The sequence below is a fragment of the Anser brachyrhynchus genome (assembly GCF_964034855.1).
Source record: "Anser brachyrhynchus genome assembly, chromosome: 2".
Classification (NCBI taxonomy): Eukaryota; Metazoa; Chordata; class Aves; order Anseriformes; family Anatidae; genus Anser; species Anser brachyrhynchus.
This window is the reverse complement of record NC_137695.1, coordinates 16,833,375-16,860,937: the sequence shown is the minus strand read 5'-3', so window position 1 is coordinate 16,860,937 and position 27,563 is coordinate 16,833,375. Positions and strand designations below refer to the sequence as shown.

The window sequence follows — 27,563 nt, the reverse complement described above, 5'->3', positions numbered from 1 at the left end:
GTCCCCCGGGGAGCTCGGGGGGTGCCGCGGCTGGAGCAGCCCGCGGGGGTCCCCGGGGTGCTGGGTGGCAGCAGGGGGTGGCAGCGGGGTGGGAAGCACCAGCAGGCTCCCCCGTGGGGGTCTGTGCTCACTGCCGTGTCTGCCCGGCAGTCGGGGGGGGTCTGGTGGTTTGTTTCCCTTTTCCTCGTTGTTTCAAAGCGCTTGCTGTTACAGAGGGGATCTGCGCCGTTATGTCCCTTGGTAATTGGCTCCCAATTACAAATTACGGCCTCGCTCGGCCCCCGGGTCTGTGCCAGCGGACTCCTGCATCTATTAAAGATTTATTTTTTTTTTCCTGTTTTGTCAAGAGTTGAGAATAATAGCTTTTTTTGTGCCGTGGACCCTGCATGTTGAGTTACCCCAGCCCGTGTCTTTAAGTGAAAATAGGATCTAACCGAGCGCTCAGGCTGATCCACACAGGCAAGACGTTAAATCTTGGCCGGTGACAATGAGAACTGTGTCCTGCCGAAAAGCATTCAGCTGTGCTTCATCCCGTGAGCGGGAGCGTTTTCTTTTCATTGCTTTAAAAGTTCTGGTTCTGCCCAGGAAGGCTGTTGCTGCTCATGGGGAGCAGGCACGTGGAAAACAGCAACCTTCCAGCTTCAGACCGAAAACGATCGGGTTGATGACAGAGAAGGGCTGTGCAGTTAAGGGATGCAGCCGCTGCGAGAGCCTCAGTTTGTCCCAGCGCTTCCAGTTTCTAATCGCCGAGGCTAGACCTGTCCTACCCTGTCATGTTCTTGCAGTTCTACCGCGCGCCAAGGTCCGTGGAGGAAAAAGTGTGGTCCTGCCAGCGATCCCCTTTGCTGAGGATGCCGAGGGCAGCGTGAGTAGGGAGGGGACCAAGGCAGGTTGCTGCCCCGGGCGGCTCCTACCCCTGGAGGCAGGATGCTCCCTAGGGTGTCCCACCGGGCACAGCGTGCTGCAAAATGCCAGCTCAGGCTGTTGTTTCAAAGGTTGGGCCCCATTTCTGCATCCCCCCTTCTGGTGGTGGTGTTCATGCTTTCTCCTTGCTGCAGCGTGTGTTCGCCAGCTCTTGGAAAATACTGACCGTGCAGAGCCTGCCTGGCTGTGTGTGTCAAGTGGCACGTTACAGTGGTATATTGTTCTTTCGACGCATAATTTCACTGGCCTCTTGTGACCTAAAAAGCACACAGAAAATAAACAAGGGCATATTGTTCAGTGGGAAGGATGCAGAAAATCTTCTGCCCTTAGCCGCCCGGTTAGGAAAAGGTTACTTTTAAGTGTTGCTCCTGATTGCCAGAGAAATGACATGGCACATGTGAGCTTGGTTTTTGCCAAGCAGACTTTATTTGGGAGGTGATGCATTTCTGAACTTCTCGGTCACCTTGGAACTAGTTACGAGTGCAGAGCAAAGTCCTGTCCAGATCTTCTAATTAATTTGGCCAAAGGCCATCCTAATTAACCTTGAGGGAGTTCAGGGGTGGGAGAGCTTGGTATGAAACAATTGTTCTCTTGTAATTTGCTTTTCACAATGTGTCGACCCAAACAAGAGCTGCATCTCTAAAATCCTCTGGGTCTCTCACTGAAGCCATTACACCAGTTTATTTGTTTTTTAACAGATGTTGTTTTTCACTGCTTGAGTGGAAAGGGTTATCTCACTTTCTGCAACCTTGTTATTGTGCTTTGTTTTAAGAGCCAGTGGACTGGGGCTTGCTGGGGAAGCTTACTCACCGGTTCCAGTGACAAAGGAAGGGGCTGGTCAGCCTTCCAGTGGTCTTGATGTGGTCGTTAAGGTCTCTCTGTGAACTGATGGCATCTTTTCACATCTACGCAGAGATAACCCGCAGTTTTTTTGGTATTGGCAGTGCCTGCAGAGAACAGAAATGGGCAGCAGACTCTTTGTCGCCCAAGTGTATTGCAGTTGGGATATTAATAGAAGTCGTCAGCCATAACTTGGACCATCTCAAATGGTGGGGCAAGGGAAGGGAAAATTTACCAGCCATTTCTGAAACTTTAGGATAGTTCCTCTTCCCTCATCACGCTGCTTGCTGCTGGCCTTTTTGGTCCCTGGGGCTCCTCTGTGCTCAGGAGCTGTGCCGCCTTTCACCCCTCTGTACGTACCCTACTGGTGCGCAGGAGAGGTGCCTGTCTTACTTTTTTCTACACTAATGCTCTCAAGTGCTACTTTGGCTTTTATTTTCTGGTAGTGCAAGGGGTCGGGGGGAAATCCTGCTGAGACTACAAGGCAGGACACACAGACGCAAGAAAGGAAGATCAAAGACGTCTATAATACAGGAAGAAGCAGAGGGTCAATCCAGAAGAGAGGGCACTCGATTATACATACAAGGGTAATATAAAAGGGATAACAGCACAGGAGAGGATGGTAATGTCTGAAAATGAGTAAACAAACAGACGTGTAAGGCTACGCTGAGAATTTATTTACCCCAGCAGACACAATCCTTATCTCTTTGAAAGAGGAGAAGACCATGCCAAGCTCGGAGGGCCTCCGCTCCCAGCCGCATTTGTGAGCGGGAGAAAGTGTTTGTTTACGGATCGCTCCTCCATGAGCCCTGGCCTGATGGGCCGGCCCGTCCTGCTGTGATTAGTAGGATGCTAATGTGCGTAATCCTTTTGATCACGAAGCCCAGGCTCTATAAGTCATGTCACCGTCACCTCAAAGAAATTCAGCCTGGTGATGGATCCCTTATTAGAAATTTGTACTTTTAAATATTTAATAGTTATTATTGACATCCTTTTGTTTTGTTTTGTTTATACAAATGAGAGTGTTTCTGTTAAAAAAACAATTACAAAAAAAAAAAAAGCTCACTCATGCAGTCTTAGTGTGGGTGTTGCTTATTAGCACTTTGCCCACAGGTATTTGAGGTGAGATGATTAGCCCTTAGCATCCTGATTTTAAGATGTGAACAACAAATGTGATTGCATTTGCTTTGTTCCACCACAACCCCGATGGATCTCTCCGTACAGAAGAGTCATAACAGCATGGAAACATTCGTCTGGGTTCTAAACAATATTCTCTATAGCTCCTTTTGGGGAGGGAAAGAGTTAGCTAATTACGCTTTGTTTAATAAATGTACTATTTTGTTCCCTTCTTGCGACAAACAAAAGCTGTCATTTGGGGAAATATACCATATGCTGCCAATTGGTCTAAGAACTCGTTATATCTGCCGTGCGGAGTAGCAGCGTGCGCTCTTTAACAATTGCTCCTTCTCTGAAGAAAATCTGGACGGATTTCAGTGCAGCAATGTGCTGCTCTGTCGTCGGTGGGAGCGAGCCGTTGACATTTTGAAAACCAGCTAACACGAGCAGTGGTGTCTGTGCATGCCTGGACGTTTCCTCTCCCTGTTTATGCCTTTATTTCTCTTCGGATGCTCCAGAGCCTCAGCAAATGAATGCTCAGTCAGCGCCGGGTTAGGCTACAGCAAAGTTAAAAATCAACACTATTTCAGATACAACCTCCCGGCCACGCACCATCAGACACGTATTTCATCATTATGTGAACCCGATACTCGAACACCCACAGCACTTAAAAAAAATAAATCTAGCTCTGTGCCATTTTTTCTTGGCAAATCCAAGAAGGCAAGCCTTGAAACCTGACCTGAAACCCAGCAGAGGGGGAGAGCAGCAGTCACTCGTTACGGCCTCCCCCAGCGGAGGAGGCGCTCGGTGCTCTCTCTCATGCCCTGGTGGGTTTGCTGATGCATCTGTGCCAGCGAGATAAAAGACAGGAATAACTACCTTCTTACAGATAGATAAACTCCTTCTTTAACACTCACTCCTCTCCTCCTCCCCACTTCCTAATTTTATTGGAGCCACGTCGGATCATTCATTTATTCTCTGGCTCAGCTCCTTGGTGATTTCAGTGAGGACTTCTTCCTCAAAGACTGCAGTGAGGACTTGAGCTATAATTTTCCCTTTCTGTGAACCTCTGTATTACAGAAAAAAAATTTGAACCCTCCTGCCCATAGGTAATGAGGATTAAACACAAAATTCACAGATTTCTTTTTCATTTCTGTGAGACGAATGAGAGACACACACCTGGGAAGGCACGTGGAGCCGCCATAACACTGAATTATCTGCCAGCAGTGACTCTGTCACGTCTTCACGTGTGGTCAGCAGAGCTGATTATGCATTTAGCACGAGTGGCTTTGAAACCCTTGGTGTGGTGTTGGCTGTAGTGGGAACTGCCTTGAAGCTCAGCCGGCTGTGTGTCCAGATCTGATCCCAGTCCTCTGGTTGGGACCCGTCCTGGTGCCTCCGCTCGGGTCATCTGCTGCCTCTTCCGTGCGCAGGCTCCTTCAGCGTGTGGTGTTTCTTGTGCCTTGTGCTCGTTTTGGGACTTTACCTCCCAAAGAGCCGCGTGCTGGTCCTCCTCACCTGCATGTGGCTCCTGGTGGAGTGGCGTTGTTCGTGTGAGTGTAGGCCCCTAGGAGAGAATGGAGGCCAGCAAACTGCAGCTGAGGAATCAAGTGGGAAACAAGTAATACATCGTCTGGTCAAATATTCAAAATTACAGGTATGGGGCATTTCAACAAAGCAATACCTTTGGGGCTGGGGGGAGGTGGAGGAATGTCAAACTGTTAAGTTTCTGTCCCAAATCCCTTGTGTCTAGCTCAGGATCTGCTTTGTTTCCACTGTTCCTGATAGACGTCCATTTAGCCTGTTCCTGAAAACCATTGTCGGAGATTTGTAGCTTCCCAGGGTAAGCAATGTTTGACTATCCTCGTGGTTAGACCGTCTCTCCTAATGTCTAACCTAAGCCCTCCTGTGCTGCCTGCTGAGACAATCACTTCAGGTTCCTACATCAGCAGGGAGCAGGACAAGATTATCGCTGCCTGCTAGCAGCCTGACATATCTGAAACTTGTTATCATGTCTCATTCTCTCACCCCAATCCCTCCTCCCTTTTCCTCCGGCTAAACAAGGCCGCTTCTTGCAGCCTTGTCTCGAGGGGTCACACTCCGTAAACCTTTTGTCGCTCCTGCGAGCGGCTGGCAGGGAGCAGCTGGAGGCAGGGCCCAAAACTGGGTGCAGGGCTGGGCGCGGAAGGAGCAGGACAGCCTGACGTGAGATGCTCCTCCTGGGGTATCTCCAAACGTGCTCACCTCTGGGTGCCAAGTCCTGCACTATTCTTGATGCCTTTTCTCTGTGTGGCTCCAGGCCCCGAGACCCTTCTGCTGTACCGCTCCATTTTGTACTGACGCATCTTCCTTCTTCAGCGTGGTGCTTTGCACCTGCCTGTATTGAATCTCAGTCATTTGCTTCAGATTGGTTCTCTAATTTATTAAGATTTTATTCTAATTGTAATCCCTGAAAATGCTCGTAGCACTCCCTACTGATTTGTAATTGTAATCTTTATTCTAATTTACAAGTTATTAATGGAAATACTGAATAGAGCAAAACCCCCGGCAGAGCCCTTGTGTGTCTTTTCAGGTTGACATTTAATTTACTCGCTATTCCTTGAGTGCAGATTTGGAACATTTGTATATCCACCTACGATAATATATTATACATAAATCGTATTCACCTGTTTTGCATATAAAACTGTCACATACATCCATCAAAAGTTTTCCTCCTTCCAATGTGCAACTTCTGTATTTTCCCCCTAGTCGCTACGCTACCGACTCTGTCGAAGAAGAAAATTACATTGATTAGACTTAATTTGCTCTTGACAAGTCTGTGTTTTCTGTTTTCTTGTGACTTTATCATGTGGGAGTGGATGCAGCTGCAGGGTTGCAGGGAGCTGGAAATTGCGCTGCTCCTGCGGGGCCGCACACTCGTCCCCTCTCCCTCCTGCTCCGTGATAAATCAACACCTACCAGAAGGATTTACAAGTGGGTTGAATAATCTGAGTTGATACCGCAGCCAGGCTGTTTGGTCTGTGATACCTCAGATCTGTCTCTTTCCCCGTTTTGTTTGAAGTTAGATAATGTTTGCCCTTCGCCCATCCTCTGAGAGTTTTTAGGAGGTATTTGCTAATGGCTTGGAGGCTGCTTTGGCTACATCCCTGCTCCCTCCTTACTCCGCGCCTACGCTTAATTAGGGCCCGCTCAGCTGAATGCATCCGACTTACACTAATGTCCCCTAACCTCTTTGCTCTGTGTCCTGGCCTAGCTTTGCATCAACTATCCAATACCTGATCGTAGTGAACCTTACTGTTTCAGACTTTTTAATGGCATGAATTTCTTCTTCACCATCTGAACGTGTGTCTGCCACCAAGCGAACGTGGTGCAGCACCCGTGGTTCTGGGCGGAGGGCAGGGGCTCGGCACGCCAGGTACGGCTGCAGAGCAGCCTGCCCTTTGCAGCCCCATCCGCCTCCAAAAGGGTGAAACAATCAAGGTAAACGTCTCACTGAGTGTGTGTGGTTTTGATAAGCTGTCTCGTATGCACACATGCAAAAACAGAGTGAGAAAACAGGAGAGATTACAATGGACAAAGACTTAGATATTCTCCTGGGATGTAGCTCAGGGTTATATTTAGTCTGAGCTAGTAGTACCATCTAGTATTGTAACTTCAACTACAAGAACCTGTTCTCCATTGCTATAGTCTGTCAGGCTTTTATCGCTTGATCTGAGACTTTCAGGTTGTGTGTCTCTCTCAGGCTAAATGTATTCTAATAGCGTCAGCCAAACCAATTCAACCATTTCCAAGAAAAACTAGGGAGAGGAGGAAGGAGAGGAGGAATGTTGTTTTGCCCACATTAAAAAAGGGAAAGAAAAGAAACCTTCCAGCCTCTTGGTTGAGAGCTGCGGTGCCATCACGCTCAGGAACAGGATCTATGGTTACAAGGCTCGGAGACGTCAGCGTGTGTTCCCGGCAGACCTGTCTCTGATTCCAGCCGCTCCGTTTTCCCAAGGTTTTTTCTTCGCATCCATCAGCATCTCACAGCTTTTGGTGCAGGGGCAGTGCTGGTGCCCTCGTTGCTCCCATGGATGTGTGAGCAGAGTGTGCCTGCGTAGCCCCAGCTTTGCCCAGGGAAACTTTTCCTCGGTTTCCCAAGGAACTGGGAATGAAGGCGCCGGTGTGCAGAGAGGTAAGAAACTAATGGGGTGGGAGGGAGATGCAGGCTGCCTGTACGAAAGTGTTGGTACTGGATTAGGTGGACAGAGGGATGGAATTAGGCAAATGACTGCAACTAGCTTCTTGGGTCACCCCATGTCTTCATTGTGTGGGCACTTGGCTTGCCACTCATGGCACGACTTGCAGACCCCTGGGCTCTTGCAGCAGTTGCTTTCAACATAACCTTGTTCAGTTCTAACACTGTGCTTCAGAAAAATCTGGTTGCAGACACTTCAGACTAGGCTCCTAGAACAGAGAGGGCTGTTTTCACTTTAGTCTGTCTGCATAAATACTTCTGTCTGGCACGTGTCTGATATAAAATGAGAATAATGTCACTGTGCGCTCTCACAGAAGTGAGTGAAGATAAGCTAGCTTAACGTGTGACCCGTCTAGATAATACACTTTGTAATTCAGGTGCCTGTTAGTAACTCCGTCTTCAGAGCGGTGTCTGGATAGCTGCTGTAGATAAAGCCTGTGACGACTAGCATCACCTGCCCCCTGCATCACGAGAGGCAGGAGTCCCGCAGACTTCAGTAGCCTGAAGGCACGTAATCACAGACTGCAGCAAGTCGTCCGTCCGTGCTGGGTGCCTCGCTTCTGGCGATACGTGATGGTTGCGTGCTTCGTTTTGCAATGTGAATAATGCTCCTTTGTTACTTCCCTTTCTGTCAAGTTGTACAGAACTGCTTGCAAAATGTTATAAATAGTTACGCAGAGGTGGGCAGGGGGAGTTGTGTGCAAGAAGGACTTCCACTTGGGTCGTGTTTGAACAGTTTGAGGGTTGCCACCTTCCACTTTAAGTAACAGAGGGAGGGAGAGGTGTAGCAGAGGGCAGCCAGCTCGGTGCCAGTTCCCTGTCACTCCTGGCATCCCGCTGAGCTGCGTGGGTGCTCCCCCAGGATCAGCACCAAGCGAAGGAGCACGCCGGGAGCCTGCCCTGAATGCTGTACAGAGGACCTAGTGGCACACGAGCCCTTTTGGAGCCCAGGGGTAAGAGCTGCAGTTGCCACTGCTGCAGGTGTTGACACTGGGCCATCACTGCCAGCAGTGGTGGTGGTGGCACGCCCAAAAATAGGGCTGGGGAACCCCTGCCACTCAGCAAACCTGCAGAGAGAGGCAGAGCACCAGCAGAAATCAGTGCGATTCCCCGACCAGGAGCGGGCTGTGAGAGCAGCGCAGAGGAAACGCTAGCACCAGATTTCTTCAGGGACTTTCAGGAGACTTTGGGGCTTTTCTGCAGAGCAGTAATGGGATCCGTGCTCTCGGACAGACCGTCCCTGCGACAAGGTGCTCCGACGGCCTTTCTCCTATTGTATCCAGCTCCCGGGGCTGCGGGTCCCCATTGGCCCCATTGTGTTCGTGCACGTGGGGGCCACGCAGATTTCCGCAGCTCAGCCCGCGCTCGCTCCTCTCCATCTGACAGCGCCGTGGAGAAGTTTCCAGAGAAAAGCTTGGCCCCTGTTTTCAGCTTAATGCGGAGCTGTACCGGCTGACGGGGACAAGTCGGAAACCCTGGCAAGATAGCAGGCATCCTCAGGAAGCAAACCCTATCAGAAAAGCACTGATGTCATTGGCAAACAAAACAAATGAGCGCTGGAAAAACAAACTGTTTTGCAGCGTTGTTGATCTTGCCTCAAATTAGAAGCTCTGCACAGCCTTTACTCTTTGGCCCAGTCTCACAGATTATTTACAGGACGGCACCGCAGCCATGGTTTTGCTACTCCCGCCAGTCTGATCCCTTTGATTTTAGTTTTTTAGATTTATTTATCTAAGGGAGGGTGGGAAGAGCGTCCCAGCGCTGCGACCAGTTTTGGAAAGCTGGCTGGTGTCCCTGCAGGCGTCGGGTGCTGACATGGTTGATGTCCTGCGGGCTTTGCTCCTCCCAGCTGCTCCTCACCAAAAAGGGGACCAGAGCGAGCCCCACGGCTGGGGGTTCCTTGTCCCCTTGCCTTTGCCTCCCCGATGGCCCCGTGGCTGCAGCAGGAGGCAGAGAGGGGGTTAAGCCGTGCTCCAGCCTGACAATAATAGCAGGAAAAGCGCATTTCTTCCTTGCACCTGCGAGCGCTCCGATGGGCTTTCTGCCGTCTCTGGTAGTCACATTGGATCTTTCTCTTGTTAGAGGCTGAACAGCTCTAGCAGCCAGCTGTTCCCCTTGCTCTGCTCCTACCTGGCTCCTTGCACGGTCCAGGGCGGGGGGGCGGATGGAAAATCAGCTTTTTAGGTCAGCACTCAAAAATAAACCACAAAGCCTTCCCTTGCCTCCAGCAGGGAAGGGTCCTGCTCCTCCCTGCTTTCTGCCTGGTTGCTGGCTCGGGTACTCAGAGCCCTCACTGGGAATTTGGAGTCCTGTCCTAGCAAGGGAGACTCCTAAAATATTTTCGGCACAGAGCTTTATTTCTCTGTTTTTAAAGGGTGTGTAGTGTTACTTGCGTGGAAAGGGAAGAGATTCATTAAGCTCCAGAGACAAACCGGTTTAAATGCTAAGCAGGCTCTCAGGCTGCAAAGCCACTTTTGCAGCCTTGCAGGTTACCAGCGAAATCGTGGCTCTGCATTTACAACGTGCATGTTTTTCTGCCTTAAAAAACTGCTTTTCTACACCGTGGGCTGCCCTGGGGCCAGGGCAGTGCAGGGGCTCCCTATGTGCCTGGAGCCACGCACTGGGCTGGCCCCAGCGGCCGCAGGGCATCCAGCAGACAGGGCGTGAGCAAAAAGTGGATGGGGATAAAGCTGGAGAGCTGCGAGGTGGCTGCAGTATGTGGAGCACTACGCCACAGAAACTGGTTTAGGTACTGAGGCAACCCGTCGGCTTCTGTGGGTAGGTAGCCTGAGAGGTTTAGCACCACTAAATGCGCAGCAGCCATCTCGGTAGTTGCTCCATCCAAAGTAAATTATTGTTAACAGCAGTGAAGAGGGTTCTCCCTTACCTCGTGCCCAAGAGGAGCATTAGAGCCCTGTGTGTAAAATAGACTTGCTTTTCCTGATGTTTGCAGAGACGATCTCCTTTTGAGCAGCTGCTAACGCAGGGCTCCTGTCCCTCAGGTAGACGTGCTGCTATGAAGGACACGCACCACTCACCGGGCATGTCAGATGAAGTCCTTATGCAGCAAAAATCATCTTGAGTGGTTTATGTTTTACGTAACAAGTCTATTTCTGCGTTTCACTTCTCATTTATGCACCTTTCTTTTTTCTGGTAACGCAGTTCAGGCACAGAGGAGTATCTCCAGGTCAGTTCCTTGCTGTGCACAACCTACAGAAGAGATGATTGTCTTCCAGCCATTTTAAAACTAGGGAAGAACGGGTATTCTGTAATTGCCATAACAAGCTGCGAGGGGGGCACAGACAATAGAGATTGTTTCCAGCCAGCTAATTCAGTTTACTGAAGCTCCGCTGGAGTCGGTGAAGAATTGAGGACAGTCACCGGAGAGAAAAATCTGGACTGTCCTGTGTGTTGGGAATCATCGAGACATGACAGACACAGGCATCTCAGGTTGATTTCAGTCGTTTTTCACAGGGAAAGCGTGCTGTAAAAATAGAGCATGCTTGAGACCTTAGGCTTCGTGTTATTCTAGTTGAGAATTACTGGTTTCCAACAGGTCAACCTAGGCCAAAAAGAAAATAATCTGTAAAAAAGACTGTTTAACTAAGGTATTGCATGACATTACCTGGGTTTCTCATGTGGTTGCATAATGAATTTTTGTTCTCATGCATACATTGTCCTTCATGTGAACATTTTTTCTTAATTGGAATATGCAGAGCTGCTGGGAGAGGCAGGTTGCCTTGTAACCCGTCCCCTCCTCCCAGAATACAGAGCACACGAGAGGAAAGCTGTTTTTTAAGCAGACGCCTGAGTCAAACGGTGGGTTTACCTCTGCTGCAAGGATTTGGGCGAAATCTGAAAGCTGCAATCAGCGCTGAATTCGTCGGCGGGATGGACTGAGTCAGCAGCACGGCATCTGCTCCATGGCTGAGCACGTGTAGGGGCGTTGTAGGGGAAGGTCAGCACGGGACCCAGCAGCATCTGCCTGCACTTCAGCTGATGTGCTTTATTGTAAGGGTGGAAGGCTGAGGCCGAGGGATGAAACCCTTCGCTTCAGCAGCCCACCAGCTGATGAAGGAGGCCTTCCCGTGTTTAAAGCAGTCTTCTGTTTGTTTGATTTTTTTTTTTTCCAGTGATGGGTCCTGCTGGAAAGAGCTTTCTGATGGCGCAGCTGTGAGTGAAACCAGCACAATATGTTCAGTGTCGAGGACCTCCTGATTTCTCATGGATACAAATTGTCTAAAAACCCCCCTGCTTCATACCAGAACAGATACGATGGATACCGGCGTGAAACCGCGGGGAACAGGTCTGCTCAGAGACCGCTGAATGGGTTCGAAGCAGACTTGAGAGCTTACGGCAAGAAGCCTTTGGTGAAAACCAACTCGAGCAGCACCGAGAGCAGCCATGGGAGCCAAGGGAGGCGCGCGGGTCCTGGTTACCACCATGACCTTCAGGGTTTGTCCACTTTTCATACTTCAGAAGGGGGGTAAGTTTCAGCATCATGCCATGGCTTTGCTTTCTCTTCCTTTGGGTTCTGGGTGGATAACTGAGCATGTCCCTAACCCGTGACACCATCTTCCTGTGATCCTTTCCTGCTAGTGACCATTTCCACGCGCCGCAGGTCCACACGAAGCAGTGGCACATCTGCTCGCCTCCTGCTCGGGGAGGCCTCTGAGGATATTGGGGTGGTGGGAAGTGGCCAGCTGAGGGGAAATACCATTTACTCATATGGTCTGTCACAGAAAGGCCTTGCTGAGGGGCTCAGGAAAGCTCAGTCCAAGCGCAATAAAAATAAAAAGAGAGGCAAAAGCTCTTCCTTTTGTAAGTGAGTTGTTTTAAAAAAAACGAGCCCAGCTTCTTCTGCCACATACAAGCCCTGGTTTTTGTGGTGGGTTCAGCCGCGTGCAGCCCTCGGCGGCTGTTCCTCCACGCACAGGGCGCTTTCTGGTTTTCCTAAGGCTGCTCTCGCGGAGTAAACACGCGAAGATGCCTGTGTGTTTCTTTTTAAAGCAGCTCAAAGCCAGTGGAAGCTCTTGTCATCACTCCATAAAACGTGCTTGCACAACCGCGGGTTGCTCACCGCGGAGTACGTGCACGGCGGGGCTGGGGCAGGCCGGGCAGGAAGAGCTGTGTGTATACAGCGCGGCTCGGGCATTGTTTCGTGGCTATTTGAGTGCTCCCTATGAACAAAGGAAAGGGGCGAGAGCAGGACTGGAAGCCAGCCCAGCTGTGACAGTGGTGGTTCGTGAGGAAAAGCCCCTTCCTCTTGCAGAACAGGCTTGAAACTGAAAGCGGGACGCAACGCTCCAGCCTTGGAATCCCGTCCTTCTACAGAGACCCTCAGTAGCATGCGGCAAAGGCATGTGTCCCCTGGCTGCCGGGCCTGTCTGCTCGTCCCCTTCATCTCCCTTCCCCTTGCAAGGTTGCTTGCCTGGAGCAGGGATGGCTCCTAGCTGCCTGCCGGAGTAAGGGCAGGAAGGATGGGAGCGCTGGGAGCTGCACGTCCCGGCTGGGGAAGGCCCCCGGGTGCAACCGTCCCCTCTGCAGCAGGCAGGAAAGGACACGGGTTTACAGGTAGTAAGGAGGATCCTCCTTGGTGTGCTGGGAGCTGGACGGCAATAAAGCGAGGAAAGAATTAAAAAGAACGAAAGGGAAAACGGCTTTGAGTCAGGGAAAGAGGGGATGTCGAGGAAGGTGGCACTTGGTCTTGGAGCAGAGTTCACGATGTGGTGAAAAACTGGTGTGAGGGAGATACGGCTGTGCAAGGCTGGCAGCGACCACAGCGCTTGCTGCTCCTACACCAGGTAAGGTAGAACATGCTTCAGTGCCAGGTGATGTTGGCTGCCTTCCTGCCTCCCTCTGCCCCAGGTGAGGCTGCCACAGTGGGGGCTCGCTCCTCTGACCCTCGTCAGAGGTGTGGCAGAGGTGACTGCGACTGCCAGGGACGGCTAAATACAAAAACGGAGCTCTCTGGTAGGTTGCGTGTCTCCTTGTAACCCCTCAAAAAGCAAGGGGTGGAACCCATCAGTCTGTAGCATGGTTAAATGTTATATCCTGGTTTTAAAAAGCTGCTTTATTTTTCCACATAAAATGGGGAACGTGGCCCTGGAGATGACTTTGTCACACTTCAACAAAAATAGAAATCTTATTGTTACAGCAAACTCTAACTGCCAGTGAGCCTACGGGGAGCTCTTACAAGGCTCTCACAGCTACGAACGAGGGGGAACCTTTGTAGCAGCTGTCCCTTTCTTGCCATCCCTGGGTGTGCAAGAAAGGTTTTAAAACAGAAGAGACTCAGACATACAGACACTGCTCTTTGGGCTTGGCGGGCTCCCCGCAACCACCTCCTGATTTTGCCTTCCCAGCGTGGCAGAGGGTGGCACAGCGGCAGGAGAGGGCCAAAAGCGGCAGCACGTCTCCCAGCTGCCTTCTCTGACCTTCACCTGCTCCACGGCAGCTCAGGGCACGGATTCCCTTACCCAGGGAATCACCAACTCACGCTCAGAGTGCTGGGTGTAGATGAGCTGCTGAGCCTCCAAACACCCCAGAAGTAAGTGATGTTGTCCACCTTGTTCGTGAGGTCAGGAGATGATGCTATTGTCAGCAGAACATTGGGATTGTTCTGCTCTTCCGCTGATGTGCTCTGCTCCACCCTGTTGTTCTTCAGGCAGGTTATGGGGGAGCAGGTGGTGGGACTACTGTCCCCACTGTTCTTGCTTAACCGAGCATCAGGAGGCCATGAGGGAAAGGTTTGGAAGAGGCTGCGAGGCAAAGAAAATGAGGAAGCTGCCCCTATGGGTAGAGACGAGAAGGTTCGCAGAACTCCTGCTCCTCATCTGAGCGTGGGGGAGATGCACTTCGCTTCATTATTTGTGTGGGAGGAACTATGTTGGTAGCTAGCGAATTTAGAGATAAGTAGATAGCATCATTAATGAGATCACCTGCTGCAAAAATTAGACAACTGTACTGGTGTTATAATGTGGATGAGAGTATGTGAGGATAGGCTCCCAAAATAGAACAGAAGTTGCCAGTGTCCAGAACAGAGCTCTGATTTTTTTACCCCTTGCTGCCAAATCCTGGAAATAAGTTCTTTACAGTGCCTCGCTGCTGGGCACAAAGTCTGCCCTGGTGCGTATATCTCCTGCACCCTGAGCAGCTGGGTGCCTAATGCCTTCTGTTTACCCACTAGGAGCCAAAAACAGGGAGAGAAACTGCCATGCTGTTGCTAGACGGCCCTACAACAGCCTCATCCTGCAGGGTTTTGACTTCATAGCCTGTGCCATTGCTCCTTTACTTCTGGTGGGTCCTGCTCTGGCATCTGGGCAGCTCCGACCTGCTGCTGTGAGAGCACTAGCTGGGTGAGATGCGGTCGTGCAGCCAGCACAGGGTGGACTGATGGCCTCCTTTCTTGCCAAGGCCTAAGATTCATAGAGAGCTAGCAATAGCTGATGCTTTGAAAATGATTTATTAGATTAATTTTGTATAGATTCAGTTCAAAGCACTTTATGACAGCAGTCATGGTATCTGTTAGAAGCAGGCCTTTTAGAAAAAGCTCACAACGTTTAAAGCTTCCTCTTGGTCCCATGGGACCCCTCTGTCCCTGGCTGCCACCTGAGAGCCAGCTGTGAAGCTCCCGCAAGCCGCTGTGTCCAGAAGCACGTTTCTTCACGCACCAGCGCGGTTGCAGCCCGGAGCAAGGCAGACCTGTGCACTGGGAGCAGCACTGTTGGAGATTAGCTGCTGGTAAGAGGTACCGTGAGATCTCTTCGTTGATGATGTCCTGGATGCAAAGACCACAGCACGACTGGCATTCTCCATCCAGACGTGTAGCACTGCTGCGGCTGCAGTGAAGCGTTTTGAACTTGAGGCGACTTCGGGATGCTTCCCCTTTCCACCGCTTCATTAGATCACCCAGCAGTGCCATAGATCCTCTCCACCCTCAGGAGCAGAGGAGTCCTCAGGCTGTGCTAGGCTGGAGGTCCATCAGGAGGCTGTGGAGCATCCCCTTGCCCTGCGCAGTGCAGTGCCATCCTCTCCAGAAGCTTACGGGGCCCAGGAAGCAGCAGGCTGTGTGTAATCATCTCCAGCTCTTGGATCAGGCACCAGAGAGAATGAGGTTCTCTGCCTCATGAATGAATATGCCATAGAAAAGATCAGGTGTAAAATGCCCTAAATACCACCTTTTAAATGTCTTTTCTGCACTCATGTTGCAGTGGTGGTCACATGGTGGTTTGTATCATGCTCAGAAATTTATTACGGAGCCTAGCTATTAATCTTTTCATCTTTAAAAACAAATTTAATCTTTCAACTAGCTTTAATAAACGGAGGAACATCCTTTCTGTAACTGAAGCTGTCCTGACTTAGAGCAAATTTGCTTTAATGAATATCTGAGCTTGGGTTTTGTTTATCTTTAAAAAAGCAAACTAACCCAAACTGTTCTTTTAGTGGTTTCCTAGGAAAGAGTTGAGTAATGCTTCCTTCCCTATTCCCAATTTCCTATTAAATCCTTTAAACAGGCAGCCCACTTCATTCCTGTAGTGTTAGCTGCAGTTGTTGCAAATTGCAGCATTATTGTCCACCATACCGCCTTCCCCCAGGGTTTTCATATTTAGGTTGATAAGAATTTGCTTTCACTTTATATTTAATGTTTCATTTTGTTTTGTTTCTTGTTTATTTGTTTGTTTTTAATGCTGAATTAACCTTTGCAAGAGTTGTGATAGATTCACCATCTCCGGAAATTTAAAGATCAAGATTTTAGATGCTTTTCTAGAAGACCTGCTACCACTGAAGCAGAAACCGTTTCAGGGAATTCCGTTGGCCTGCACTGAACAGGATGTCAAGCCAAATAATCGTAACAGTCTCTTCTGATCTCAGAATCTATGACTCTCTACTTTCTGGGATTTTTTTATAGTCCCTTTAATGATGAATGGTGAAATCACACCAGGTATTTTGTGTTCCTAGCAGATCTGACAGAACAGAAAGAGCAATCTGCCCGTCCCCTCGTGATAATCTCAGAAGAAGGCAGCTTTTGTTCAGTTGCATGTTTTTACATGCTGAAATGCATAGAAATGTTTGTTGTTATTGCGATCAACTTTCCAGTATAGGAGGTGTCCTGTTATATCTCATTGATTAATTAAGACATTTATTACTTCGTGGGGTTCAGCAACTGAACTGCGCTTTGTGCTTCAGAAGCAAAACACTTTGCTCAGCTGTTAAGTCTTAACTCAGTCGAGTTAATGTGAACAAGATGCTCCTTATCCCAGCTTAGTTTTAAACTTCTGTAGTCAGAGGATGAAGTTAATATATGTAAAAGGACATTACTGTGGATCTGGATGATGTAATTCTCATTCTGAATTTTAAATTATATTATCTTTTCACAAACTACTACTCAAATAGGGTAGTAGATCTCGCTTTTAGTAGAAAAATGAGCTAGATGATACTGTTTATATACCTTGAGGTCGAGGGAAGAGGAAAAAATTCTTGGGTTCTATCTACATCCTTGTCCTATTTATGTCAATTTTGATTTTTCATCCTAGTCGTATGCTGATGGCAGCTATGTAGTGCAATAGCAGTTACACTGTTGGACACCTTAGGTACAAGAATAGCAGAACATGGTTCAAGTAGAAGATTAATTATTTATATGAAAGGATACCAATTTTGTTCAGCAGTAATATACAAAATAGTTTACGGTTGTTCAGAGCACATGCAGGAACTGTTCTGTTCATGTAAACCTGTGTTCTGAATTTCTAATCTGCAATAAAATGTGTGATGTGTTTCATATTTCAGTTATGGATTGTTGAAAGTCATCCCTCTTTTATTAAAAGAAAAAAAGAAAAAAAATTATACATTTTGGTGTGTTTTAGGTTTAAATATTGGTTCCACCTTACTCAGAGCTGTGCTAATACATCACCATTGTTGTGGCATGTATCATTTCATCCAAAGCCCTTTAAAGAGATTTGTTCCCTCAGAAAGATGAACAAGAATCAATGCAGGAAATGACATGTTTAATTTCAGCTCTTGTACTAGGATGCAAATCACGCTTCTTACAGAATATATCTTAAGAAATAGCCCTCTACCTGTTCCCCCTATCCTCTACTTTTTAGTTTTAGATTCCTATTAAACTCGCCTCTCCCAGTAGTCCCTTTAAAGTTTATGGACTTTGGTGTAACAGAGGGCAGAAATAAATTAAAGGTAATTATTTCTGTCTGCCAATTGAGGGGGGCTGTACATGTTTGCAGAGCGTGTAACTGTGTGCATTCATGTCTCTTTCTAACAGCTTTGCACAGCTAACAACGTGCCAGCAGAGCATCAGTTCCTTCGCCATTCCTTTGCTCATGCTAACGACTGACTTAAATCCTCTCACTAAAATCATGAAGTGTTGTGGTTGCGAGTGATTACGGAAACCCCATTGGCATAACTCAGCGTTCGACCTCCTAACGGGATAACCCATGAGGGAAAGAAGGGGCAGCCGTGGAAATTGCCTGTGACACTGCCTTTCTTTTTCAGGGCTTATGACAGGCCTCAACTAGCGTGGTCTTCCCAGCCCAAGGCTGACAAGGATCTGGCCTACTGGCGGCGGCGAGGACAAGACTTCAGCGTGCTGCTGGGCTACTCCCAGAAAGGAGGCGCGGAAATGCAGGGGCTGGCGGCAGCCCACGGGGTGCCCCGGCACCCCAAGGACGCTCAGCTGAAGGCAGGGCTCGGCGCGGAGTACGTCAGGAGAGGCGGCCTGCCAGAGAACTGCGAGGCGCCCGGCGACTGCACATGGCAAAGTTTGAGGGTGGAAAGCTGGAACCAGCCAAAAAAGGTAGGAAGGCAAATGTCGGACGGTGACAGGGAGAAACTGCTCCAAGAGCTGTATTCGCTGACCCTGCGAGATGACGTGCTGAGTGCCCACAACAAGGGGAAATCGCAGTCCTTGCCCAGAGTCCTGTCGCCGGAGAGCATGAGATGTGTGGAAATGCCCTCCCTGACCAACAGCAACAACTCCCTCAGCGTAAGTAAGGCCCCCTCCTATCCCCCAAGCAGGCCGGCTGTGGAATCGGCCAAACACCACGAAACGGGGGGCCATTTCCTGCCCCTGGTGAAACCCAAGTATGGGAGACCTCTGATGCCTCCATCCTATGAACTGCAGCGACAGAGCAGGGCACCTGCCGAAACCGGTGGCTTTCAGGACCACTACCAGAAGGACGAACCCGTTCCCTACTTAGCCAAAGCACACGAGCCAAGGCAAGATGCTTGCGTTCAAGACTCTGGTTTGGAGCCCCCGGTCTATGTACCTCCCCCGTCTTACAAATCCCCCTCCCACCAAGCCGTGACTCCACATTCCCCCAGTGAAGTGCCTACCAATGCCACGCATGCCAGCAGCAGCCAGCAGGACGCTGCGGAGCGGGTTGTCGCCTGCCAACGACCGCCTGCGAATAGTGTTGAAACGGGGGCCGACCCCTGCAAAGACAACCATCTTCCTCACGGGAAGCAGAGCCATCCGAGACGCCCCGCTGACTACCTGCGTTCTGTTCAGTATATTCCCTTTGACGATCCTCGGATACGGCACATTAAAATTGCACCACCCGAAGGTCTGCAGGACAACACGAAATACAGTGAAAATGCACGTAGTCCCAGTTCTGGTACTTCGCAAGAGAGAGACCTCGAAGTGCAGTACAACAGTGCCTTTTTGGATGCATCACCCTCACCTGGTTCTGTAAAGGGAGAAAGAAATTCTGACAGCTCCACTCACAGCGGCAGATGGTTGGCACCATCCATCCGAGATCAGGAAAATTGTGCCTTGCTGGACCAAAGAGACAGTTGTAGCACAACTAATCACAGCCCCCGTAACGAAGCCAGCACAGAGTACACAAAAGGCAAACTTTCTCTAAGAAATTCACATATGGACAGCACCTGTGAGACCGTTACAAAAGTGAAAAAGTTTGAACCTGGAACTGGGATGCAGAGCAAAAAGAGTTCAAAGAAAAAAATGAATGAAACTATATTTTGTTTGGTCTCCATCCCAGTTAAATCAGAATCAAATCTGCCAGATACAGATAGGAACAACAACATAACCCAGAGCCCTGATAAGAATGGGTTTGATAACAATGGGGCTTTGCAAGAACAAAGTCTCTTAAGTATGTCTTCAACGGACTTGGAGTTACAAGCGCTTACAGGAAGCATGACCAATAAAAATGAGTTACAAAAACAAGAGCTGTGGAGACCAGAAGAGTTCAAACAAATGAATGACCTCAGATTTATTCAGCCTGCAAAACACAGAGAGCTCAAATACTCTGGCTCCTGGCCAGGTGATCAGTACAAAGACCAGCAGACACAGACCAGTTTTGCCGAAGAACCTAAGAGCCCACAGATTTGCCATGGTACAAAGCCTGGGCAGCCCAATAGTACCAAACTGCTGTCTCCAAAGCAACTCGGATGTACAGCATCCACGACGGGGTCAAAACAGACAGGGTCGCCTTCTGACGAGAGAGGCTTCAGGCAGAGCGCTTACGGCATGAAGGGTCAGACGTACCTCAGCCAGTCCAGCAACAGCGCGTTTTCCAGGACTGCCACCTCCGTCCTGCAGGCCTCCTCGCCAAAGGGCCACCAGAGCCAGCCCGTGCCTGCCCAGGAGAGGGAAAACGGCCTTCTTCCCAGGGGCGATGTGGTTAAGGGAGAAGCGGGCGCTCCCTGCAACAGTAAAGAGCTGTTTGGGCAGTTCCTTCTGAAGCCCGTAAGTCGCCGTCCCTGGGATGCAATAAGCGAGCTAGAGAGTTTTAACAAGGAGCTGCAAGGGCAGGAGGAGAGCACGAGCAGTGAAGAAGACTTGGAAAGTGCTTCTCCGCAGGCACATGCCCTTCCGCAGAGAAGGGCGTCCAGAAATGAGAACCAGGAGCCAAAACGTGGTGGGAGGTTGGAAACGGTTGTGCCAGAGGTGCCTGTGTTTAAGTCAGGAAGAGTTAAAAGTAAGTCTGAAAGTTGGAGCGTGGGGACCGAGCATGGTGGCGAGCCCGGCTGCGTTGGCTCTCAACGCTCTTCGCAGCCAGGAGGGAGCAGTGAAGGAGTCAGGCCAGCAGATGGAAGCCTGATAACAGAAATGAGGGCAGAGGAAGCCAAGAACAGAGCAAACAAACAGCCCGTTCGCGCGGGACCTATCAAGAGATTCTTGTCCAGCAGCCCAAGCAGTTCCTATCATGGTAATCCTTTCAATAATCCTGTTTTACAGGAGATGAGCGAAGACCAAAATTACTTAGACTTTGTTAAGCTCAGCAAAGGGGCAGCTCCTCAAAATGATCCAGTATTAGAGAGAGGCTCAGTGGTACGCTTGTCCTTAACTAAGAGGAACCACGGGCGCTCTGAGCCAGATTTGAGGTCTGTGGGACTTGATGTAGCCCCAGGACCTGGTGCTAACAATTCTGATCACTCTTCAAATGCAAATGCAGTGGAAATCCCTGTGAATGAGTCCTTGCAGGCAAGAGCTGCAAGAATTTTAGGCATAGAGATAGCAGTGGAGTCTCTGCTTCCAGATGACCACGTTGGGCCCCATCCAGGCGCGAGCCCCGCAAATGGTGCCCAGGACCTCGAGTCATCAACGGAGAGCACAGTAAGTGGCAAAGAAGGAAAAAAAGATGATTCTTACGAAGGCAGGCGTAAGTGTGGCTGGACAGAGAGCGCTCTCTTTGTTGGAGAGAGGAACCGATCGTTATACCTTGATGAATGCCAGGCCACTCACCGTGAAGGCAGCACTAAAACGTTGGTAAAGGAGCAAGCGTTTGAACAACCTGCGAGTCCCAGCCAAGGTGAAGACCTAAACTCGGTGCCCAAATCAGCCGTGTATCAGCATTCAGAAAAGAGAGTGAGAAGTACCTCAAAGGTGATTGAGACGCTCCAAGGCAAGCTCACGTCTCCCCCGAGCCGGACTGCCATGGACCGCTTGGTGCGCATGAAAGAAGTTGACTCCGTGTCCCGGATGAGACGTCTGAGCATTAAAAGTGCAGACTCGGGAGAGGAGGTGGACGAGGAGAAGCTGTCGAGGGCACAAGAGGAGAGAGGAAGCAAAGTGGCAAACTCAGGAGCTGTGTCCAAGCGTGTTATCTCCCTCAGCGAAAACGGATATTTAGCTGGAATGGACAAGAAGAAGATGGACAGAGATTTTTCTTTAGGTAAGACCCTATTCTTGGAGATCCAAGTGGGTACTGTTTCCTTATGTAACGGGCACCATCACTTTGCCTATGCCCACGTAATGACGCTCAAATAGTAACAGGCTGTAGGTGGTACTATCCCCATCTGGTTGTCACCCCCTGTGCTCTCCTTGTGGAAGAGGTAACGAGGGATCCTATTTTAGGACAAGTTACTGTAAAGCTAACTTGTGACACTGAAACTCATTCACAGAGACTGGAGCGTTCCCTGCGGTCTGCTCTCTGTCTAATTGTTTCAGGGAACTGCCAGCTTCAAACAGCGGAGTTCAAAGACAGTCACTCTTGTGCCAGTGCTTGGGAACACGTGGTGATTTAGTCGTAGCCTCTCCTTGAATACGCATTTTTTCCCTCTCTGATACTTAAGTAGACACATACTATATCAGAGTTCAAGAGAAACTAAAAATAAAAATCTGATGTTCTTCCATGAAGCCTCTGGGAAAAGGCTACATTAAGGGGCCTGGAAAATTCTCTCTCTCTCATGAATATTTTCCAGATCATATGTTGAGAATAACTGTTACTCCCAGGTCAAATGGAAAGTTGTCTTTTTCAGTGAACACCTTTTTTTTTTTTTTTTTGGTGTTCCTCATCTCTCAAGAGCACATAAACTTGTGTAGTCCATATGCATCCCCAAAGCAACATGAGCTGTTCTCTCTCCAAAACAGTTTTCATATGGCATCGCATTGAGCAACTGAAAAATCACTCGTTGCCATTGGTCTGCATAAAAGGATAAATGTCCCAGGCCACCTGTCTGCTACACGAAATGAATTGGAGTGAGCAAATGTATGGTGCAAAAATTGTTCAATTACTATTAATCTCCTCCTCCCTTTTTCCGTCCTGTCTGCAACAGCTGACATTCTGCCTTGAAATTTGCACAGGTTGTTCATTAAACCCCATCGATGTAAATCTGTTCACAGTTTTCCAGTACAGAGGGACTGAAACTAAACTGAGCGTACTTCAAAGTGGAAGTATTTCTTTCTTTCTGCCAAAAAAAAAAAATATGTTTTTATGAGTTCTGAGCATTGACTCCTGCAGTCTTGCAGCCTTTTCCTGTGTCTTTATCCCACAGCTCTGCATCTCTTTCTGCTCTGAACTGTATTCTCTAGACCCGATTTTCCAAGTGGGTTAATTCAGCTTCCTCGTACCCATCAGGTCAAGTACGCCCCACACGCCTCTCCTGTGCCTTCCTCCCTTGGGGTTTCTGCCGGAGTGAAGAAAATAACTGTTGTGGTGACATGACTTCAGGGATGTATCAAAACAGATTGTGTGTGTTTTACTGCAGCCTTGTACTCGGAGTTATTCTGCAGTAAATTAGGTCTAATTTTATCCTCCTTGCTGACAATGCCAGGCTTGTATGCTGCAGTGTGTTCCCAATGCGGCAGTTCCCTCTGTTGCAGCTGCAACAGCCTTCCCTGCCTCTGGCCAGCGTGGATGGCCCTACCTGCTGCACCCACCCCGTGCTGCAGGATACCACGTGGGGTGGGAAGCCATCCCATCCACAGAGACCCTGGTTTCCTGAGAGCCACGAGATACTCGTCTTACCTTAGTGAGGCAGGACTGAAGATTTCTGTGTAGAAGGGCCTGATGTTTGTCATGTCTGTTAACTCCCGCTCCATCTTCCAAGCTAGCTCGCTGGTACCAGTGACAGCCAAAATGGGAACTAAGCCTGGAAAAGCATTGTATTCGTTGCTTTCAAGGAGTTTGGAGTGAGATAGGGTGATGTTAGTCTTATAATTGCAGGCTGGGCCCACCTTAGAGGCTACAGGCCTTAGAAGAAGCAGGCTTTCACATGTATAATGCAGCCGGGCAGCTGAACAGTCATCTTGGTGTAAGAGCTCTCCTGAAACTCAGTGCAAGAAGCTGATCTTACTGTGCCTTAGAAAAACATCTCCAAATGTTCCCAAATGCACTGGATGTCTTTTCTCCTTTGCTGTTTGAAGACTGCTTCTGTGAGTCTAATCATCTGGCTTCGTTTCTGTAGAGAGTATTTCAAGTTAGCTTAACCAAATGTCGAATAAATGTTTGTGCATCAGTGCAGGAATTCCAATATTTGCCCCTCAGATACAGTCTGAGGCAGCCAAGAGTCTTCCTGGCAGTCTGGGCCTTTTGTGTCCTTGGTTTAGATGCTGAAGATCTGGGTGAGCTATCAGGGAATAAACTGGGCCCTGCAGAAATTCCACGTCTTGTGGCCTGGTTTCTTCTCCCCCAAACAGGGAGCACCTCCAAGTTGTGGTGAGCTCTCACAGTGTGAATGTGCGTGAAAATCAGGCCGTGGAGGCCTTAGGAAAATCAGATTTCTGAAATGTGAATCCATTTTTATTCTTAGGTCAACCTCATGCAGAGTAGTTGAGAATTTGTGTATGTTCTTGTGGGTTAGGTGGGAAAAAACATTTGCAACTGAAAAAGTATCGCTGCTTTGGAGACATCTTCTCACACCATCAGTGCTTTAAGCTCAGAAAGATGCAGCATTTTCCTGGAGGGCACTAGCTCTCGTACACTATTTTCCCCTTGAGTTTTTTTCCATTCATGTGGTGTCTGTCCTTGAAGTCTGGAAATACCAGAAGAGGCTGAATAGTGATAAGCAGTTTGGAAAACATAGGTACTGCTGGCACAGGCTCCTGTCTTAGCTGGCCTAGCAATTTGAGGAGAGTAGGCAAGAAAAACAATACCCAGAAGTTCCTTCTTAGCCAGTCGCCCCTTGGTATGGGTCTGGATGCTGCAGATGGACACTTGCACATAGAAGTAGAAATCTCCCTCTGAGGATTTTTATGCCTGTTTGAATGAAGACATTCACTCACATCAACATAAGAGTCTCCGGGGTGAATGTTTTACTCCTGAAGTGTGATATTAATGTGTGCAACTCTTTTCACGCTCAACTGTTTAAATGCAAGTGCTATGGGAGCACGGCCTGCGGGAGGGACTTTCAAGGTTAGCACAGACACCCGATTACATAAACGCAGCGGGTGGCAGCTCCAGTTTGTCCAGACCCTGTGTGCATCGAGACTCCTCCGCAGGTAGCCCTGCTTCCTCCGCTCCGTGGCTGCACCTAGGGTAAGTCAGACGTCTGCAGGGCAGGCACATCTCGCAAGGAGAAGCCCCTTGGTTGCTATCCTCTCCAAAATCACAAGGATGCAGGAGAGGGCTCATGTCTGCTCAGTGCACGGCCATCATCTGGATAAACCCAATAAAAAAGTCTGATGGAAGAGCATCCTTGGGGATTCAGAGAAGAAATGCAAAGTGAGGTCTGTCCTGTGACCTGACAAGAGGTAGGCTAAAAATGAAGAGCAGTGTTAGTAAGCCAGTTCTCACTTCAGTGAGTAACGTTCAAACCATGAGCTGCGGTTGTGCAGACTGAAGCAGGTCGGTCTGACCGCAGGGATGTAACAGCAGGGCTTTCTGGTATGCCACTGAATGAATCTTGGGCTGGGGACCTACAATCAAATGAAAAGACCCCGATAACTGAGCTGTATCACTTCTAGCAGATTCAACACCCTGCTAGGAAGCTTGCAGCATTTCCCTGTCCTCAGTGTTCAATACAAGGGGGGCAAATCTTATGTCTTTCCCTCTCAAAGCATCCAAAAAACAGATGTAATCATTTAGCAGTCAATGAGCTTGCTCCTACCTACCCAAGGCTTCCCAAGTTTTATCTTGATGCATTTGATCTGAGTTGCTCGCAGGTTACACCGGTGTAAGTACAGAATTTGGGTCAGGAATGTAGGATGGATCTTTAGGGCTATCAGCCCAGTTTTAGCTTCCTTTTTTATATAAAAATCAGGAAAAAGATGATGTATTTCCATGGCTTGCTGCATCTATCAGTGTTAAATAAGTTTCACAGTACCTTATTGATGGTGTTTTCTTGTCTTTTTCAGACACATATGACCCCACCAAAGTTGAAAAGGTGTGAGATGAACGGAGAGGAGAATAGAGATTCCTGCTCTACTAAGAATGTTTCACTGATTTTTTTTTTTTTGCTGGGTGCTTTTTGTTTGTTTTTGTTCTTTGATGCTTGGAAATTGCCTCCATTCGTGGTGTTCATGGTGTACTGATAATGCCTTTACCACCGCCACTAGGAATTAGCTATTTGTATCTGAAACTGTTGCGGAGACCGCAGAAAAGTCTGACTTCTGCATTGGGACCATCTGGCTTTGTAGCATTAAGACTTAATGCCTACAGTTGGCAAAGCGTTTTTATCTGAACAGCATTTCAGTCTTCAGCAGGGATGATGAAGTGCATAAAGTGAGGCTTTTGCGCTTTCTCTTTGGTGTAAATGTAAATGTGGGAGATTAGTGAAATGATTTTGAAAAGAATGTGAATTTATAAGCTAAACTTCTAAGTCTCTATAGTCTAAACTTTGTTTAACTTAAGGGATTTTTGGCCATAAGTAGAAAGTGCTGCTGCGCAAAGTGGGGGAAGGAATGTGAAACAATGGTAGCGAAGGCTGATTGTGAAATTATTTCTGACTTCCAGAGTTTGAATTTACTCGGATTAAATACTTACTTGCCACCTAGAGAGAAGAAAAGCAAAAACCCCAAAGCTTCTAAAAGATGAAGACTTTTGTAGTACAATGTACAGAACGTGTAATTATAGTAGCTGGCAACTAGTGTTTCAGACCAATGCAAAGTATACCACTGGCTGTTTTGCACTCAGTATTACCTATTTTTGTTTTGCTGTTTAGAAATTCTTTATATGAAAGAATAGTAGCTGGTTTAAAATAGCCCATTTTAACAAAGTAACTATATTTCTTGTTACAGAATACTATCTATTTTTCTACGATGTAAACAATTGCTAACAAGTGGCAAGTATAAAGAAGTATTATTATTATTATTATTATATTTTAAGAAGACTTATCCGTCTGAGTGAAGGTGACCCAAGCAGATTTCACCTGTGTATCTTAATGCACACACCGTATTGCCACATATCCAGTAGTGCTCCCTTATTTCGTTCGGAAAAGAGCCATCTATGTATGTATGTATGTACTACAGGGTTAATTTCTGTTTTTTTCCCCACTCAACCCTTGGATCGCTCTTCTTGGAGCAACTTTCTGAAGTGCAGCTGAGAACCGTCTGGGCTGGTGTTGCTGCCATAACATTCCAGTGACTGTGATTACCAAAAAAAAATGGGTTTGGATCTTCGTCCCGGTGCCCTTGAGCAGCTCAGATGAAATACCTGGTTTCTTTCTTTCACTTAACTTCTTTTTGCACATTGTGGTTTTGGATTGGGCCAGTGTATGAAAGTAAATAAACCCGGGTTCAGTTCTCCCCTGCAGCTAACTGATGGTGCTGGGGAGGAGTTTAGATGTCTTCTTTGAGGCATTTAAATACATGGCTTTAAGTGTATTTTATCTGCACACACAAATGCATGACCTACAGAGTTTATAATAAAGCCTATGCATTCTGCTCTTTGATACTGAATTAGCCTGCATAGGATCTGTGTCTTTAAAGCCTTTATGTCCACTCCTGTGCATTTTTTGTAAGTACCTGTTCGCTAACATTCTTCAGATGACTTGTTCATGTACATCACTGGTCTATTCTACTATCCTTTTTTTGTTTTTGGTTTTGTAGCATAATTTTATTTTCTAAATCTGATTTCTTGAAATATTTTTTCCTAAGTCTGTAATTTGGAAAGAACACTCATCCTGTGTTTTGGCAGAAAGAATTTCTTGTCTGTAACACGATTCTGTTACATATGGACTATTTAAAGCTTGTTTGAAAAGAAACTGTGGTGTATAATTTATTTTATTAACTCTTGTGCATGCTGTCTAGCAATGCTTGTTGACAAACTGTTCCTACCATCCTTATTATACTCACCTTTGTTTTAAAATAATCATCTATCTCCATCTAGCACATCTGGGGGCTGGTAAAAGGCTGCAAAACATGTTTCCTGCTAATTCTGTCCATAAAGAGCTACTTCCTAAAAAGAATTGCTTCAGTTCTTACCATCCCACTTACTAGCAAAGCTGAGATGCCTGGCAATAACTTGAAGGATTTAATTTACCATGGGTTTCTGGAGAACTGTCAATTGTCACGTATCACTGGTCCTGCTACCTTCAGTTCATGTCTGTGTGGAACATGAGGTTTTTGTGCATTTTTTTTTCCTTCTGATGGGGAGGGGTTAATTGATTCTTCAGTGTCTGTTTCATCACTCATGTCAAGTAATTACTTTTCCAAAACATGTAAACAGCCAAGACCTTAAAAAAAAAGAAAAAAAAAAGCAATAGGAAGAATTGGTTTTACTGGCCAACAATAAGAAATTAAAACCTAAAACAT

General features: G+C 48.0%; 1 protein-coding gene across 8 annotated transcripts in view; it reads left to right on the top strand.

Moving 5' to 3' along the window:
* JCAD (junctional cadherin 5 associated) overlaps window positions 1-27,013 on the top strand; it is a 60,012-nt gene extending 32,999 nt beyond the window's left edge. For 2 of the 8 annotated variants that reach the window (XM_080583266.1, XM_080583265.1), the window contains exons 2-3: window positions 11,251-11,603; window positions 17,624-25,158. In XM_080583266.1, the coding sequence (XP_080439392.1) occupies window positions 11,311-11,603; window positions 17,624-21,359 (4,029 nt within the window). In that variant the 5' untranslated portion in view covers window positions 11,251-11,310 and the 3' untranslated portion in view covers window positions 21,360-25,158. The other 6 variants (XM_080583264.1, XM_080583269.1, XM_080583271.1 and 3 more) reach the window with 6 other exon arrangements.
* The last annotated feature ends 550 nt before the right edge of the window (window positions 27,014-27,563 follow it).